This window comes from Magnolia sinica, chromosome 9 (genome assembly GCF_029962835.1).
Source record: "Magnolia sinica isolate HGM2019 chromosome 9, MsV1, whole genome shotgun sequence".
Lineage (NCBI taxonomy): Eukaryota > Viridiplantae > Streptophyta > Magnoliopsida > Magnoliales > Magnoliaceae > Magnolia > Magnolia sinica.
Genome location: NC_080581.1, coordinates 88,590,308 through 88,607,831, shown reverse-complemented (window position 1 = coordinate 88,607,831; position 17,524 = coordinate 88,590,308). Strand labels below are relative to the sequence as shown.

The window sequence follows — 17,524 nt, the reverse complement described above, 5'->3', positions numbered from 1 at the left end:
TGTGGCCATTATCAACCCAACTAACGTCCACCTCTGGGCGACTCCTACCATATGCACATACGTAGGGTTAAGTGGGATCATTAGATACATAAGGCAGAAGAATGGACATTATTTGTAAGAGATACAATCTTCTAATACCCAAACAACATTCACTGAATATGAGACATGATACACTAGAGGAAAAGAGATTGCGTTGGCGAGATTGATGATAGAGATCAGTAGGAAGGCAAGCGTGTAGCAAGGGTGTGGGTTGATGGGGAGATGATTGATCCAGTGTATACATTTGAATTGAAAATGTCAAACGAGAGTGACAGGAGTTCATCGAATTTTGAATGATAGTTAATCGTGGTTGTAAAACTCAATAGTATGTTGTTACGATATTAGATAATTATATATGTGTAATATTTTCAAAGTTCTAGGTTATTCTTTCATACTTTTGGTGATGGTTTTTTGAGTGGATGGAAAATGTAGGCATTGATGTTGTGTAATGATTCCCTAAAGTTTCGCATTGCGAAACAATATTATCTTTAACTATTGTATGCTTTTTAATTTTTTTAAAAAAAAAACACATGAGATAAAAGAATCTTGTAATTCACCGTGGATAGCCGATATTTACTATGGATCGTTGATCTACAGTGAGTATCGATGATTTATAGTGAATATCGGCGATCCTTGGTGAATATCGGTGATCTCCGGTAAATATCGGCGATCGATAATGAGTATCGGCGATCCATAGTCAATATTGCTCCATTACAACATTCCACCATTATAATTTTAGTTTATTACAACATTCCTCCCTTACAATATTTCTCCATTAAAATATTGCTCAATTACAACATTCCTCCCTTACAACATGCCTCTAATATTACAACAATCATCCATTACAACATTCCTCTATTTCGACATTCATCCATTTCAACAATCATTCATTACATCATTCATCCATTCCAACATTCTTCAATATCAACATTGATCACATTCATCTATTTCAACATTCATCCATTATAAAAGAATAATTAAATTTTAAATTAGTAATTACAACGCCCATGCACATTTTTCGCAAAAATCCAAAAATAGTAGAACAGAAAGTGAATGCACTACACATTGCTACCTTTTGGCTTATTCTTTCGGAATTAGTATATATGAGTGATTGTTGTCCTACTGGGGGTCTTGAATCTATAACTTCTACCTCGCCTTCCATCTCTTCAACCTCAACCAATTCATTTATTTGCATTTCAATCTTTTTGAACTATTAAAGACAGTCAAAATACAATGTCTCTATAAAATTAGAGATTTGGTCCTACAGGTCAATATCCAAGTTAATATTATTTAAGAGATGATGAATAAGCAATAGTAAATCAGATTGAGAAAGATTTCATAAGAATCTCACCGGGTTGAATATGATTACCCGGTTGGTATCATTTGTACTCCATTTTTGTCATAAAAGACCAACTTGCATACATTTTTATCAAGTGTGTTATTGGGCCTCGTTTATGAGATATTTTTGTCAAGTTTGGCATTTCAAATATCATTACAAAAATAAAAACCGACCAACGCCAATAGTCATGCAGTGCTTCCCCTACTAGATTTTAGTTGTGAAATTCGCCGACGGCTAAAAACCGTCGGTGAATCACAACAATTAAGGACGCTTTTACTAGTAACATTCAATCACCTTTGTTTTCCTATGGTATGGTTCACTCGAGATTTAGATTTAGCTCATTTTTGGAATCAAGTCCTAAAATAATCTTAAGAAATGGATGGCGGCGTGGATAAAACACATACATCAGGATAGGGCCCATAGAGACCAACCAATAGCCACCTAGCTAGTGGCAGCGTCTCAAGCCAAACTGCGTCCCTCTCTCTCCCTTCAAAGTTAGAAAATCCCTTGCACCCCCAAGATCAGAAAAATCCCCATTCGCGCCCAATCTCTCTATCCACAAAATCCATCTCTCTCTCTCTCTCTCTCTCTCTCTCTCTCTCTCAAAAACTCTAGATCTAGTTTCCACACATTGAATCGATCATCGGCTGCTTAGATCATTCCTTTTCTCTTCTTTCGTCATGCAATGGATTAATCAGATTTTGTATCTTGCTTAGATTCATTGCTAGCCACAAGCCCTAATGTACCCTCCCTCCAAGGTTTGTTTCTTGTAGTCTTTAATGCGGGGATATTTCAATTTTTATTGCTTATTTTCTTTTTCTCATTTATGTTTTTGGATTGCAGTTGTGCAGAGAAAAAAGGAGCAGTTCAAATTCCAAAGGTGGATTGGAGATCTCCTGCAGGAGGATCAAGATGCAAGATCTGGATTATGCCTTTGGTGTGAGATTGATTTTGATCTAATTAAACCTGAGATATTCTTCTGATCTAATTAAACTTGAGATATTCATTTCTTTATTAGAAGTACTTTTTGTTCCTTTTTAATTCTTTTCCTAGTGGAATGTTTGTTTAAAGCTTGCAACTCTTATCAAGGTACTAGTGGAATGTTTGTTAAAAGACTCTTATTTGGAAGACTCCTGTTTTGACTAATGCCATTTAGGTGTTTGTTGAAATGTTTGAGTGAAGTTCTATCCATTAATTTGAGATAGTTTTGATCCATTGGTTTACTAGAGATCTTGCTATGTGGTTGAATTATCTTATTTTCAAAATTGAACTACAATCCTTTTGAATTTCGTACATGATTGTATCAAGCCACCAGGACAGTATACGCATAGTAGTTGTGCACCCATTGAAATGTCTAGGTGAATGATTTTGATAGCTATGATGCACACACATATGCACATTGCACTTATTTTATTATTTCATTTTTATCCACATAACCATGTTCTTTTTTCCACCATGCAATCATATCAACCAAAAACCAGAAATTAAGAAGAACCAAGTCCCCATGTTCAATCAGATTTCATTCAAAGTCAACAAAAGAATCCTCATTCTCAGAAACAGACAGAAATGAAAGAAACCCCACACTATTTTACCATCACAATTTCAACAACAAAAAAAAAAAAAAAAAAAAAAAAAAAATTGATTCAAGTATAGCTCAACCCAAAATATTGTATAGCTCTGTTCAAGTTTTTAAGTTTTTACAAGTTGAGCCATGGTTCCTGATCCAAATAGATGGATGGCTACAGTGGATGGGATGTCCTCACCTTTTCATGGTGGCCAACAAATAGATGTCTAAGAAAGAAAAAAACAGCAAGAGTCCACGCCATGATACCATTCACATATCTTTAGTCAAGGAAGTAACTTATCATTCCACGGGAAGAAACGGGACGGCTCCTTATTCAAAAAACTGTTTCAAATGCAATACCCAATTGCTAACAAGGTTTTATGCTTGGAACAAAGGTAAAAAAAATTTCCCTTCCTATGTTGCTTTGCTATTGATTCCATATAGCTTTTTCTTTCTTCTTTATATAGTTTCTATGATGATTTATATTATTTTATAAGGTTTCTGGAGAATATATGTGTATGACCACTTCAATCAGTTCCATTCTCGATTTCCACACAAACAAAGGTAAATCCTCGATTCTTAGTTCTAGATTCTTGATTTTTCCCTATTTTCTGAGATATTATTCTGCTGGTTTAGGCCGAGGAAGAGTGTAGGTCTACTAGGCCACTCCTCTCTTACCCCCCCTTTTTTTTTCTTTGTTCATTTTTATTTTTCAATTTCAATTTTGAGTTTGAGAAATAGTAGAAAATACCATGAACAGATGATAAAGTAGAGCAATAGGAATCAAACTATAGTAGGACCATATATAATACAGTACACATGGCACAGTTTTGTACCAATCAGGTCAACCCATATACTGATTTATGGCGCATGTATCAAAATCACACCTATTAGAAATTCCTATCCATCTAATCATGGCCATCAAGCCAAAGGAAAAATGAAAGATTGACACTGAAATACTCAGTGGAGTAAATCGAAGAAAGGTGGTAAATAGGATTGTCTAATAGGGATGAGTTCTACATGATAAGGCCTAGTAGATGGATAAACCAGATTGATAATTCAACCTGCTAGTTGTGTTGTGGAAAGATGGCCCTACCACATTAGATTCTTCCCCCTCAAACAGATGGTATGTATCATCATCTCACCCCTAGTCCACCACTGCTTGGGATGAAAAACGTATTAATATCTGGTGGATTAGTTATGGCAAGGTATCCCAACTATATCCACGTGTGTGCCAACGCCATGGCTTTGTGAGATGCATGACCACATGATGAGTGAGGTTGCTTGAATTGTTGAGCTACCACATGTTAAGAGTGGTTCTACCTATGAATGGCCCTAGAGTCTCAACCTTAAGAGTGGGTTCCAATGAATTATGGCACTAGATTGAACGCTGTGCATTGATTTTTTAATCAAATGTTGCCACAAAACAGATCATCTTGATTGTGGGAAAGAGACTGCATGGTGGGGACCACCCATGAACACAGATAAAGTACTTGCTTCTATATAGAGGCTTCTTTTTTCATATACAGTACAAATTTTGCTAGCTATGTGTTTTAGGGATCATTTGACAACCTAGAATTTAGCAAATTCTCTGAGAAATTGAATCTGTTGGTTATGTCTGGAAACTGGGAATAAAATTCTGCAGAATCTAAAAATGTGCTTGGGAACTTGGAATTCATTACCTTGGAATGTCAATTTATATGACAAATTAAAGAAATATGCAAGTTTCCCTTGGGATTTGTAAGCTATCCCTCAGGCCAAGAATTCAAGAACTGGCCTTTTGCTGGAATTGGCTTGATAACTTGATATGATTGCATTCATTAGCTGATTCTCTCTCTTTTTTTTATAGCTGAAATGGTTATTTTTTCTTTTATGTTCCTATGGCTAAATAGATGATGCAGAGGATGAAATGACTAGTGTTTTTTTGGAAACCAATCAAGGCAGGTGTTGGAAATTGAGGATCTTGCTAATTTGAATCCTCTGTTTTGATGTACCGCATGGCTTATTTTCCCATTTTTGGAATCCACTTCTATATCCCTCTGTCATCTCTATATCTAGCTGTAGACACTTTATCAACATCTCATTAGTTTATTTTATTTTTAAAAAAAAAAAAAAAACAATTTCTTCATCCCCAACTTCGCCTAATCTTGTGGTATTTACATGTGCTCAAGTTTTTGATGTGTTTGTTTATCTATATGTCAGAAAGATGATCTTAGAACTGTGGTGTCCTATCTACGAAGCAACCCAAAAATTTCATGCATAGGTCTTTGGGGACGATCTATGGGCACTGTCACAAGGTAGTTAATCACACAATCTTAGAAATTGATAATTTCTTGATTGCCGAATTATAGTATCTTGATCTATTAGCTGTAATCTCATGGCCATTTGTGCTAACTTATTTCTACTTGTAAAAATCTTCATTTGTATGCCTCTCTCTCTCTCTCTCATGTACATTAACTATCCTCTGTTCTTGACATTAAGACTTATCTATTTCAATTTCGATCATTCATTCAGACATTCAAATGGGAATAAGTCTGCTGCATGGATTTGTAATTTGATTCAGACACTTCTTACATCTTTGGTTGCTTTTTTCTCATCTTAAAAATGACTACAGGGTTAAAGAATCATAACACATCATCCCATGCTTTATAATTTTTCAAAACTATGCCGTCATGTTTTTCTTTTTAGCTGATCTGTTAATGTCAGTAGGCTAATGGTGCAAATTGAAGAAGTTCGAATATCAAATAAAATAGGTTTGTAGATTTTTTTCAAGATATTAGTCATTGTATTGAGATTTTTTATTCTGCTGCACAGTATTGCTTACTGCCACTCTGATAGGGTTCTTCACCGAGATTTGAAACCTTAGAATTTGCTGATAGATAGATGCACTAATGCACTGAAGCTTGCGGACTTTGGATTAGCTAGGGCATTTGGAAATTTCTATCTGTACGCTCACTCACGAGGTATTTTTGTGCTGTCATCTTGAGCATTCCTGGTTCTTGTTACTGTTTGTTAGTTGGGTTTTAGCACCTTACCAAGGAGATGGGTAGAGAGTTCTGCCAACTCAGAGGTCAGATGCAAGTTCAAGGTCCTAATCAGAGGTCGGGCCCAGACGATCTGGGCCGTCGGTAAGAACATGGCATTTCTGGTGCTGAGGGGAGGTTATACCGTGCAATGCATTTTGACCCTCACTCCGGAATTGGTCAGCAGGCAGATGGTGAGGTTTGCAGCTGGGATCAACTGGGAATTAATTATTGATATCAAAGCGATTGCCACCATTCCCCAAGTTCAGATCAAAGGGAAATCACAGCAGGTTGGTAATTCAGTAATTTGTTTCAAATTCCTGTCCATTTGTTAGAGAATGTGTTGCAATAACTAGTAACCACATCCCATGTGAATGACATGATTAAATCATAAAGGGATAATCTCGATGATTTGGATACCCTATGGATTTTTATTTTTTATTTACGATCAAGCCACAAAATTTCTTCACTGACGAAATAGAAAATAAAAATAAATAGGAAATTGGAAAGCTTCTCAACCTTGGATTAGAGAATTGGGAAAATTTTAGGATTTGCTGGTGAGGTAGGATTGGGAAATAAAAAAGCAAAATAAAAGAAAACGAATCCCAAGGAATGAAACTTAGTTGATACCAAAATATATGCATCCAAAGGACTGAAATAAATAAATAACAGTGCTGAAGATTCATGCTAGATTTAGGAATAAAATCTAAAATAGAGAGAAATAGACCAAGTCAAAACTCCAGTCCTCTAGCCGTATGCTAGACTTCAATCCCAATATCTTCTACCCTAATAGAAAGCAATCTTCAATTTATATCATAAAGAGTTGAATGTGCATTTGGCCTTTGGCCTTATTTATAGAGTACCTTTTTATTTGAATGGTAATGAGAGAATTTTATTAACATGAAATGAGACAAAGGCTGGGAGGAGGGGAGGGAGAGAGGGAGGATCTAGTGCACCTTCAGTAGTCCAATGGTTTCCAGACAGTCCAGATTGATAATTGGAACGATTGTCTACAATCCACCTGGTGGACTGCACCTTGGGTTGCTATGAACCTTACCATCTGATCAGATGCCTATACATCAACTGTTAAAAAATGGCTATGCTCCATATTCAGCAGCCAGAAACCTATTGATTGGGATGGTTAGGATAATCCAATCAAAGCAATTATCAGGTCAATCCTGGGGTGGGAGGGCACCAGGAGGATGTCCAGCCCAGTGGTCATACTGACCACGTCTCAATGCATGGGAGTTGCTTCATTTTATGGTGCATATGAATTGCAAGATGCAATTGCTCACAAGTCATACCTCTACCTGTAAATTTGGAGTAGCACATAAAGTTGAATCTCATAAAACTTGCCGTTGTGGTTGATGGAAACTATACTGCTCTGCTTCTGTATTATTTTCATACTTAGACAACTCCTATATTTTTCCATTGGAATTTTATTTTTATTATTTCTTTTCTTGATTTTTATCTCTTTTGTACATAAATTGAGTAAAAATTGGAAGTCGTGGTTCTGAATCCACTCACATTGTTCAGATATTCAGGCAATTTTTGTTATATGAAGATTTTGTTGAGATCCAGACTCCAAAGTTGATAGTAGGTGCAAGTGAAGGTGGTTCAGCTATTTTCAAACCAGACTACAAAGGGAAGCCTGCTTGCCTAGCACAGTCACCTCAGCTTCACAAGAAAATATCAATTTGCGGTGATTTTGGACATGTTTTTGAGATCGGTCCTGTTTTCAGAGTGGAGGATTCCTGCACGCATAGACATTTGTGTGAGTTCACTAGCCTTGACTTTGAAATGGAGATTGAAGAGCACTAATTTCAGGTGAGGTTGTATTTTGAGTTTTTTTTTGGTGGCCATTGGGAGTTGGCCTATGTAAATTCATTGGTAAGAAATCATCTGTTAATGCAAGGACATGTGATGACCTAATCCTAAATGCATGTATAATAATTAGGTTAAAGAATGTTCAAATAAATATATGAATTAACTAACCGTTTTCAATCAAAGGGATTAGATAAAGCTCAATACAAAGATGAGGTCATTCCGTCAGGATCATGCATCTTAGCATAAAAACATGTAAACAGTAAAAATGGAAGACTTAGGGATATGGGGATATCCCAGATCTAGCATAAGTCAGTCCACGGTCAAGTTTGAATCTGATTCTACTGACTAACCATCCCTCTTTTCCGTTCAAAGTAGAATGGGATATTTAGAGAGGGGTGAAGAATGAAGGGTTCGAGATGAAGAAAGTACATGTCCTTTATAATTAAAAGAAAAGAAGGCGGGTGATTCTTACCTTTTCCTGCACATTAAAGATCTGGAAAGAAGGAAACCTAAAATCATGGTGGAATCCTCAACACCTAAGGGCCAATACTGAAACCCTAATCTCTTGATGAAAGAGGAAGAAAAGATATGATATATTTATTCATTCAATAATAATTAAAATAAGGTTTCTCACAATGTATATAGAAGTCATGCAAAAAAGTAAAAGTGCACTAAAGCCCTTGAAAATAAGAAAAATAACAAAAAGATGAAAAAAAATAAAGAAAGTACAATAAAGCCCCTAAAACAAGAAAAAAGAACAAAAAAGCATCTAAAACTAAAACACCCGTGTGGCAGGGTTTGAAATCCGACCCATGGATCTGTGGTCAGGGTGTGGTCATGCCGTTCCTGCACTTATAGCGCATCAGAAAGTAGGTCTGATGGACACGGCGTACATCTACATCAACTCCTTCGCTCCGGTATTCTGTCGGCAACGCCTCCTCCTCTGGTACACTCTAAAGGGTGCACCATTAATGTCCACATTATCTGTGCACCTACAGATCCTAGACATGTCCACCATTTATTCATTACAAAGTTTGACAATTTGAACGAGAAATGCCAGAAGGAACTCGAGGTAATTAGGTGGCAGTATCCATTTAAACCTTTGAAGGTCAATTTTCTTTGCTATTATGAGTTTCGAAATGTTGAATTTGGTCTTGATGTAGAGCGGGTCGCGGACAATTTCATGGCCAAGATGGATCATAAAAGGCCCGGTCGACGACAGGAGTGATTCGGACCATCAGACCTTAGATTGGGCGTATCTCGCAATCCGGAATAAGTTATCTGACGTAAAATATATGATTTTGGGGTAGAACGAGCTACTTTAGCCAACCAACCCCGCTATGCTAGGTTACGCAGCCCGGAATTGTGAAAAACCCCTTGATCGACGGTCGTTTCCCTGTTTTAATTTCGTTTTTACTATAAATAGTAAGTTTTAGTTTGATTATAACTCTTCATCCGTCGGGCTTTAGGAGTTGCGCCCAACGTGAAAAGAGCTTAGAATAATTAGGAGAACGGTTTGGTGAAGCCAAATAGGATACTTACTATTTTTGGCCGAAAACATTGCGCACTAGTAGACATCACGATCGTCTATAAATAGTAAGTTCACTATTTATAGTAAGTCGCGGATTCTAGGAGTTTGAGTTGCAGTTTGAGTCTGATTTCTTTCATATTGCTTGGTACCCCTATTTAAAGGGTTGTGAACTCATTTTTACTCATTCATTAATCAATTTCGAATTTATTAGAATTTATTTCTATTTTCTGCTTTCATTCCTCGCAGATTCGAGAAGTCTCCGAGGAGTCCAGAGAAGTTCTGTGGATTCGGAATAATTATCCTCTTGAGGAAGACGGTGCTCGAGCTCACGTCCTCCCCTGCGTCAGGTCTATATTCTCGTTGTCTCCATTGATCATTTACTGTTTGCCTTTGTTATAAACTATATATGTCTTGCCCTTTTATCAATAGAAAGATGATCTTTGTTTCTGTGTTTACTGATTTTTTTAATTAGGTGAGGCAGTACTTGCCGAAGACTTTGCAACTCAATTTCCAAGAAGGGGTTCAAATGCTTAAGGAATCTCTATGCTGATTGGTTCCCAACTTCTCTTTCTCACATCGTCAACCGTATTTGTTTACTTTGGTTTGATATTGTTATGGTTGATAGGTGCATGCCTTACGACATGGTATGAAACTTAGGCCGATGTTACTTAGAGATTGATGCTAGTTGGTGTTGGACATTGTAGGCATGTTAAACTAGAGAACATGCCCAAAATTTTCACTGATGGGTGGCCCATAGCCCAATGCTACATCTATTTGGAAGGACAAATGAGTTAAACTTAGGAATTTCAATTTAACCCAGAGAAAAAAAAAAATCTTTTCATAGTTACTATATATATGAGAAAATAGGTCTTGTAATGCACGCATGTTTCTCTCATGTCCAACTCGAAACTAATATAAATGCATTTGGAGTAGAGACCCTCAATATGAATGCTAATGAAGGACACTATGATTTGTTTATTTCCATTTTGTTAGATTAGAAAATGCAGTTCAATTCAATATTAAATCCAAACACACACATACAAATAGTTCATTGACATTCCATTTGTGGTCTGCACATCTTTTATGCTAACAATGCAGCTATAACTTGTATGCATAGGATGCTGGCATCAAAGTTGATCCGTTGGGGGATCTAGATATGGAGTTGGAAAGAAAATTGGGGCAGTTTGTTCTACTCTCTCTCTCTCTCTCTCTCTCTCTCTCTCTCTCTCTCTCTCTCTCTCTCTCTCTCTCTCACACACACACACACACACACACACACTCACTTTTTGGTAGTATCCATTTTATTTTATTTTTTAAATAAAGCAATGATTATCATACTTGTGTAAGGGTACGATACCGAGTTCTATGTACTTCACCGCTATCCATTGGCTGTCAGGCCATTTTACACCATGCCATGTTATGATGACCCAGATTACAGTAATTCATTTGATGTCTTCATTCAAGGTATGCAAACCACAATTCCATGTGAATATGTAGTCAATTTACACCAGCCTCACCTTGAACTGCAATCCTTGATTCATGCTCTGGAACTTTCATATGTTCTGAAGGATTAAAAAGGAAATGCCTGATGTAGTGTTTGGATTTAGTGCCAAATAGCTGTTGACAGAGCGGCATTCGCGTGGCATAGAAATTGAAACCTGCATTAAGCAGGCTTCCATTTTCCTGATTTTTCCACCCCAAATCCCTAGTGAGTTCCGTAGAGGAAGGTCCAGAACATGCCTCACCTACACTTTGTGGCTCTATTGAATCGTGTTAGGAACCAGGAGCTTCCAAACACACCCCTTTTTTTAAAAAAAAAAAAAAACATTGCTAGACCAGGTAATCACTTTTTAGTAAGGGAAATGTTGGTAGTGTTTTCTTAGGAGAATAAGAAATGCTGCATTCTCTTTGTTCTTTAGTGTTAACTTGTTTTGGCTTTTCTTGAAGGTGAGGAGATCATTTCGGGAGCTCAGTGTGTACACGATTCCTGAGTTTTTGGCAACTCGGGCAGTGGCATGTGGTATTGATTTAAAGACAATATCAACATACATTGATTATTTCCGGTGTGGTTTTTTCACTCTTGGTGAAAAAAACCATTAGAACATAAGACCAATTCCAGCAATCGATGCATTTATGAAGGTCATCATCCAAACCTCTACCCACCTTGTTAAGTATAGAAATCTTGATATATTTGTTTAGTTTTTGTTTTTATATATATATATATTTCAAAACAACACTGCACAGGCATCATTAGTTGGGAGGCAAGAGGCATAGCCTCACAACAGATTACATCATGAGTGCTTGGACTTTGACTGTTCAGATACTCTAGTTGGTGATGATTTGCTAAGAGGTGTTTCAAGTGGTTAAAGAAAGTGAGTGACTACAGGTTACCAGATATGCGATCTTCAGTGGAAATTCTTGTATGATTACATTTGTATGCACATGCACTTGTAGTCTTACTTCAAGTCCACATGCATGTTGCTGATAAATCACCTAACAACGATTTGATTGTTTATACATTGTGGAAGTCATATGCCCAGTATGGCACATTTACATCCACATGCATGCTGCTGATAAATCACCTAACAACGATTTGATTGTTTATACGTTGTGGAAGTCATATGCCCACTATGGCACATTTACATCCACGTGTGGCACTGTTTTGTCTACTCATTTGAACCTATTGAATCGAATGTGGCTACTTCACCTATCAGAAAATCGATGGATTAGCAATTCGTGTAATTTTTTTAATGAGAAACACTGACGGTTTTTAGCCGTCGGCCTTTTCCTATTTTTTTGCTGTGTTTTCACTCTTTGAGGTAATGTTGTTGAATATATCTTTGTATGCTCCTGCGACTACCTTATAGTCTTTAACATATTTGTATTCCATATTTGCTATTTTTGTGCAATTTTCTCATTATAAATTAATGGAATGAGGGAAGAATTATATCCTCAAATTCTCTAAATTACAATTTCCCAACCTGATTCCATATGTGGATTTTGTATTTTCTGATGGCTGGTCTCTCTTGATTTTGAATCATCCAAGATCATATATTTCTTGTTGAATTGTGCTCTACGGACGTGCTAATTTTTATTGAATTGTGACCACCATTCATGGTAAATTTACAGGCTCTGCTAAAATTTCAGTGCTCATGATGTGTTGTTTTCTTTCTTTTTTTTCACTGATTTGACCTGTGTAGGATTTGAGCAATGAGTCTGACTATTGTGAGCTCTTTAAAATATATTTTTCCCTAATCCCGAATTGTAATTAGGTAGCAATTGTCATGGTGAAAATTGGATTCTCTTTCAATCTTCAGACCTTTGTAACTTGATTTTAGACAGCAAACTCTTCACATGCTAAAATTGGGCCAACTACATAAAAAGGGCAAACAAAGGGCAGATTAGATGGATTGGATAGTCCTTGTTCATGGAGTGTGTACCACTGTGGGTGCTGAAACATCCTTGATCCATATCGTTCATGGGGTGAGTACCACTGTGGGTGGATCACTATCTACAATTTGCATGGATTGGATAGTCCTCGCCAATGATTGGTGGACCATATCCTATTCAATGCTGATTGTTGCCATTATTCCTTCCTCTTTTCTTTCTTTTTTGCTTTTTTGCTTTTTTTTTTCCTTCTATAGGCAAACAAGAAGCTTGCACCTGACTTCGAAGCTTGAATTAGATTAGCACTGACTTGGAAAATTTTAGATGTTACTAATCTTGTTTCATTGTTAAAAGGTCCAGGTACTGTACTGATTTCACCCCAAATCTTAGTGTAATTTTTAGTTAGTTTTTTAAATGAATTAGTTGTTGACATTTACGTTTATTGATTTAAATGAAATGAATAATCACATACAATCTGTTTCATGTGAACTCTACCTACCAACGTGCCAAGTGTGTATGATATTCCAGCTGTTCATGAGATGGGCACTACCATAAGGATCAGCTGGTGCAAAAGCATACTTGTCCACTGATGGGAACACTACACATTTGTGTCGAATCATATTGTCGGCATATATGATTTAAGCCATCATTGTTTTTTTTTACAGAGGTTATCTACTTGATGAGTGTGCATGTACGAACACATCTATGTATCTTTTTAAAAAAATTATTTGCTAAAATACGCATATGGAAGAGCACTTGTATGCCTATTTATGTACAAAAATTTTGGGTTATTACATTTGATTTAATACATTATGACATTTGGGGTGACTATTACAAATTGGTGCACATTACTTTCTCATAATTGTAGATGATTATTCTCATTGCACTAGGGTTTTGATCTTATTCACTTTAAATATAAAGCATATCTCCTCTTCAAAAACTTCTGTGCATTTATTCAAAAACTTTTGTGCATATAAGCTCCACTAAATTCACTGACAATGGAGCAAACTTTCTTTCACATTCAGTACAAACTTTCCTCTAAAAATAGAGCATCTTTCACCAGCATACTTGCATTGAAATGCAACAAAATGGGATTAGTTGAATGCAAATATCAACACCTCCTTGAAGTTGCCTGTGCATTGCGCTTCCAAGCCAATTTATCTTTATCGTTTTGGGGGATGTATTTCGACTGCCAATTACCTCATTAATTGAATGCCAACACCCAATATAGATGGGAAACCCCATATGTAATGCTTTTTAGCTGTAAATCATCTCATGATCATCTGTAAGTTTTTAGATGTTTATGATATGTCCACACTCTTCATTCCCATCATCATAAATTTACACCTCATGCCTCAATGCATTTTTCTAAGGTATACTTTTGGTCAACGTGGATATCAAGTTTATGATCTTGAGTGTAAATGCATCTCCACCTCTAGAGATGTCACATTCGTCAAGATCATTTTTCCCTTCAAGAACCCAAATGCCACAATTCATGAACGAACCAAACATATAAAGATTTATTGTCATCTTATCAGTGAAAAGATATCCTCCGGAGTTCTACACACTTCTTATGTGCCTATCAGTCAATAACTTGCAGACATTTTCACCACAGTCCTTAGTCACAACAAATTTTATCTTTTACTCGGCAAGTTTGGTATTATAGATCATCACATGCTAGCTTGAGGAGAGAATATTAGACAAAATTATATTCCCTTTGTATATCAGGAAAATTTTAACTTCTTTTTTGTGTTTCCTTTCGTATTAGATTTTATTAGGATTAATTGGTTGTCATTTTTTCCTTTTTTGGCCAAATCGCTTTTATATATCCATAGGTTCCCCTCTCAATGAAATACAAAAAATTCAATTTTCCCCTCAAATTCTCTTCTTCTTCTTCTACATTGTAACTGAATTAGGAATGAGAGAGAGACGGAGAGACCGAAATACAAAATGTTTCAGAAATGAAGCCGGATCCCCTGTTTCCCACAAACAGGAAAAAACATGTTTGTTGCTATGTGATCGGGCCACATTATCACATACTGCATTTAATGCAGCAGTGTTGATAGCGTCAGTGATGATGTGGACCAATCACAATGCATGAAAACAGGAAAATCCTGTTTGGCAAGCAAAGGATCCGGATTCAAAAAGAAATAACGCTACATTGAAGTCATACAGCGAAATGTATAAAAAGAAAAAAGAAAGAAGAAAAAAAAGGAGGAAAAAAAAAAAAAAGAAGCCATCCTTAGTGGCCTTTGATGATAAGAGAGGGTATGCGTTGGATCTTGAACCAGTCCTCTCCCTCCTCTCTCACCCTTTCTTTGAATTCTTCCGGCATCTTTTTTATCACCAATTCTCAAAGGGTGGTGACATGTCCCAATCCATCAGGAACCATTTTCAATCTTCTGCACTTAAGAATGTCTAAGAATCTAAGATTGGACATCGATCCTTCCTCCACTCTCCACTCCTCTAATTCAGCCAAGTTAAGAATCCAAAAATGGTCAAGCCGAGGAAACCCTCCAACAGAGCAGAACATTTCCTTGAAAGATCCCACATCACACAACGTAAGCATTCGAAGGTACGGCAGCTTCTCTGGCACTCCCATTGGATCTTGTTCTAACTGGGACTGCTCCAACTTTAGCTGGGTGAGGTTAGGTGGGAATTCATGCAGGGATGGTAATTTCTCTAACATTCCACTCAAACTCATATTATACAGATGCTGATGATTTGAGAAGGACGCCAAAGGTAGAATCGAGTTGCATCCCCAACTCAACTCTAGCCACAATGATCTAAGATGGTTCAATTTACAAAGGGAATGGGATAATGACATTTTGAAATCTCCCACTATTCCCAATTCTCTCAAATTGGTCTTCTATCCAAACCTTCTTCTATCCAGCTGCCTGCCTCTACTACTTCTAGAGTCTGGAGATAGCTTAAGCGATGGAGTTGCATGCTTTCACTGATTTTACATTTCTCTGAAGTTTTCGATAGCCGTAGATGCCGCAACTGTTTCATCTTCCATACATCATCTGGTAGCTTGTTGACGTTTGTATGCCGTAGATTGAGAGTCTGTAAATTGGAGAGGCGGGTTATGGTGGATGGTAGACTTTTTAACCAGCGCACCTTGAGACAGAGATACCTCAAGTGGATTAAGTACCCAATTTCATCAGGGAGATTACAGATTCCATGGATTTGGAGATGCATCACCCTAAGAAATTTAAAAGCTCCAACGAGAATTTTCAACTGCGGTTTCTCGAGCATTTCTCTATCTCTACTGTGTTAGACTATCAGAATCTTCAGCAGAAAATCCAGGAGCATCTGCACCAATTCTTCACTCCATCCATTCTGTTACTAATTCAAAATAATCCAGCTATTGGCATAACTTTCTCCTACAAACGTGTAATTGATTGTATTTGTTTGTTTCCTTATTTTGCTCATATTTGTTTCCTAATTATACATTTGACAGTTCTCAGTTGTATAGCTATAAATATAATGGAAAACTACACGGCTCAAGTGAGTTAGCCAAACCAAAGATATCCTCTGTATTCATCTTTCTATTGAATTGTTAGTATTTTACATGGTATCAAAGCCTAACATCCTATAAGCTCACGCTTTTCCAACCGATCCTTTCTCCAGCTTCTGCATCCTCCAAATGGCCAACACCGATGACACCTCCATCCCTGAACCTATCCTTCCACCATCTACCCTTCTACCCTCTTCCACTACTATTTCCGTTAAGCTAGATGGCTCCCACAATTATTTGGCATGGAAAATGCAGTTCCTTAATCTCCTCCGAGGACACGACTTAGTTGGCTTCATTGATGGTACTAAAACCTGTCCTCCAAAAAATCTTGCCTCTAGTTCATTCAATCCTGCCTATGTTGTTTAGCAGAAGAAAGATGGTGGTCTCCTTGGATGGATCCTTGCATCTCTTTCGGAAAAACTTGTTTCCACATTGTATGGATTGGACACGTCTAAGCAAGTCTGGACTGCCCTGCAGACTCGTTTCTCTTCTCAGTCTCGTTCCCGCATTTCCCATCTTAAACGTCAACTTCAAACGTTGACTCAAGGTAGCAAATCTTGTTCCGAGTATCTTGAAAATGCCAAGAATCTTGCCGATCAATTAGCAGCAGCTGGTAAGCCTGTGAATGATCAAGACTTGATCTCCTTTCTTCTTAGCAGCTTGCAATCATCATACACACCGTTTGTCACCTCTTTTAATTTTGCATCCCGTGAAACTGACTTCACCTTTGAAGACTTTCAAGCTGAATTGCTGGGCTATGAAAATCTTCTGGATGTCAATTTTTCTGTTCATGGTACAGATAATACTCACTTTGCTTTTGCTGCAAACAAATCTAAGGCCCCTACTTATGTGAAAAAGAAAGGACCTCCACTCCCTCCCACAAAAATGCCGAATGCAATTTCTTCTAATTATCGGCCACACCAGCAGACCTGATCTACTCCTCCACAGCTTCCAAACAACCGCCCGGTTTGTCAAATTTGTGGTAAATCTGGCCATACTGCTATTGATTGTTTTCACCGCTTTGATTATTCATATCAGGGTCAATTCCCTCCTCAAGATCTTGCCGCAATAGTGGCTGAGACTAATCTCACCTTTGAAAATCAAGTTTGGTACATGGACAGTGGCGCCAATGCCCATATTACATCAGATGCAACTAATCTCACTCATCAGCAGCCCTTTCGCGAATCAGAAACTGTAACTGTTGGAAATGGTTCGGGTTTGCAAGTTCTAAATACTGGTTCTACCACCTTTCACTTCAGCCAATCCAATTTTCGTATAAACAAAATTCTCCATT

At 37.2% G+C, this 17,524-nt stretch overlaps 2 protein-coding genes across 7 annotated transcripts in view; one reads left to right on the top strand and one right to left on the bottom strand.

Annotated features, from left to right (window-relative positions):
• Nucleotides 1-3,002: 3,002 nt before the first annotated feature.
• Nucleotides 3,003-10,515, top strand: LOC131256005 (aspartate--tRNA ligase 1, cytoplasmic-like). 6 transcript variants are annotated; one of them, XM_058256998.1, is made up of 5 exons: nucleotides 3,003-3,506; nucleotides 5,145-5,239; nucleotides 5,652-6,255; nucleotides 7,502-7,739; nucleotides 9,805-10,509. In XM_058256998.1, the coding sequence occupies exons 3-5, from the start codon at nucleotides 6,079-6,081 to the stop codon at nucleotides 9,855-9,857; spliced, it is 468 nt and encodes a 155-aa protein (XP_058112981.1). In that variant the 5' UTR covers nucleotides 3,003-3,506; nucleotides 5,145-5,239; nucleotides 5,652-6,078; the 3' UTR covers nucleotides 9,858-10,509. The 6 variants fall into 6 exon arrangements, 3 of the variants coding, with proteins under 3 accessions (XP_058112981.1, XP_058112979.1, XP_058112980.1); XM_058256996.1 differs by lacking the exon at nucleotides 3,003-3,506 and having other exon boundaries at nucleotides 3,528-5,905; nucleotides 6,018-6,255; XM_058256997.1 differs by lacking the exon at nucleotides 3,003-3,506 and having other exon boundaries at nucleotides 3,530-5,239.
• A 4,403-nt stretch (nucleotides 10,516-14,918) lies between these two features.
• Nucleotides 14,919-17,524, bottom strand: part of LOC131255338 (toMV susceptible protein tm-2-like) — a 9,219-nt gene continuing 6,613 nt past the window's right edge. The window contains exon 4 of the mRNA XM_058256039.1: nucleotides 14,919-15,978. Coding sequence (XP_058112022.1) covers nucleotides 15,567-15,978 — 412 coding nt within the window. The 3' untranslated portion in view covers nucleotides 14,919-15,566. The remainder of the gene's footprint in view (nucleotides 15,979-17,524) is intronic.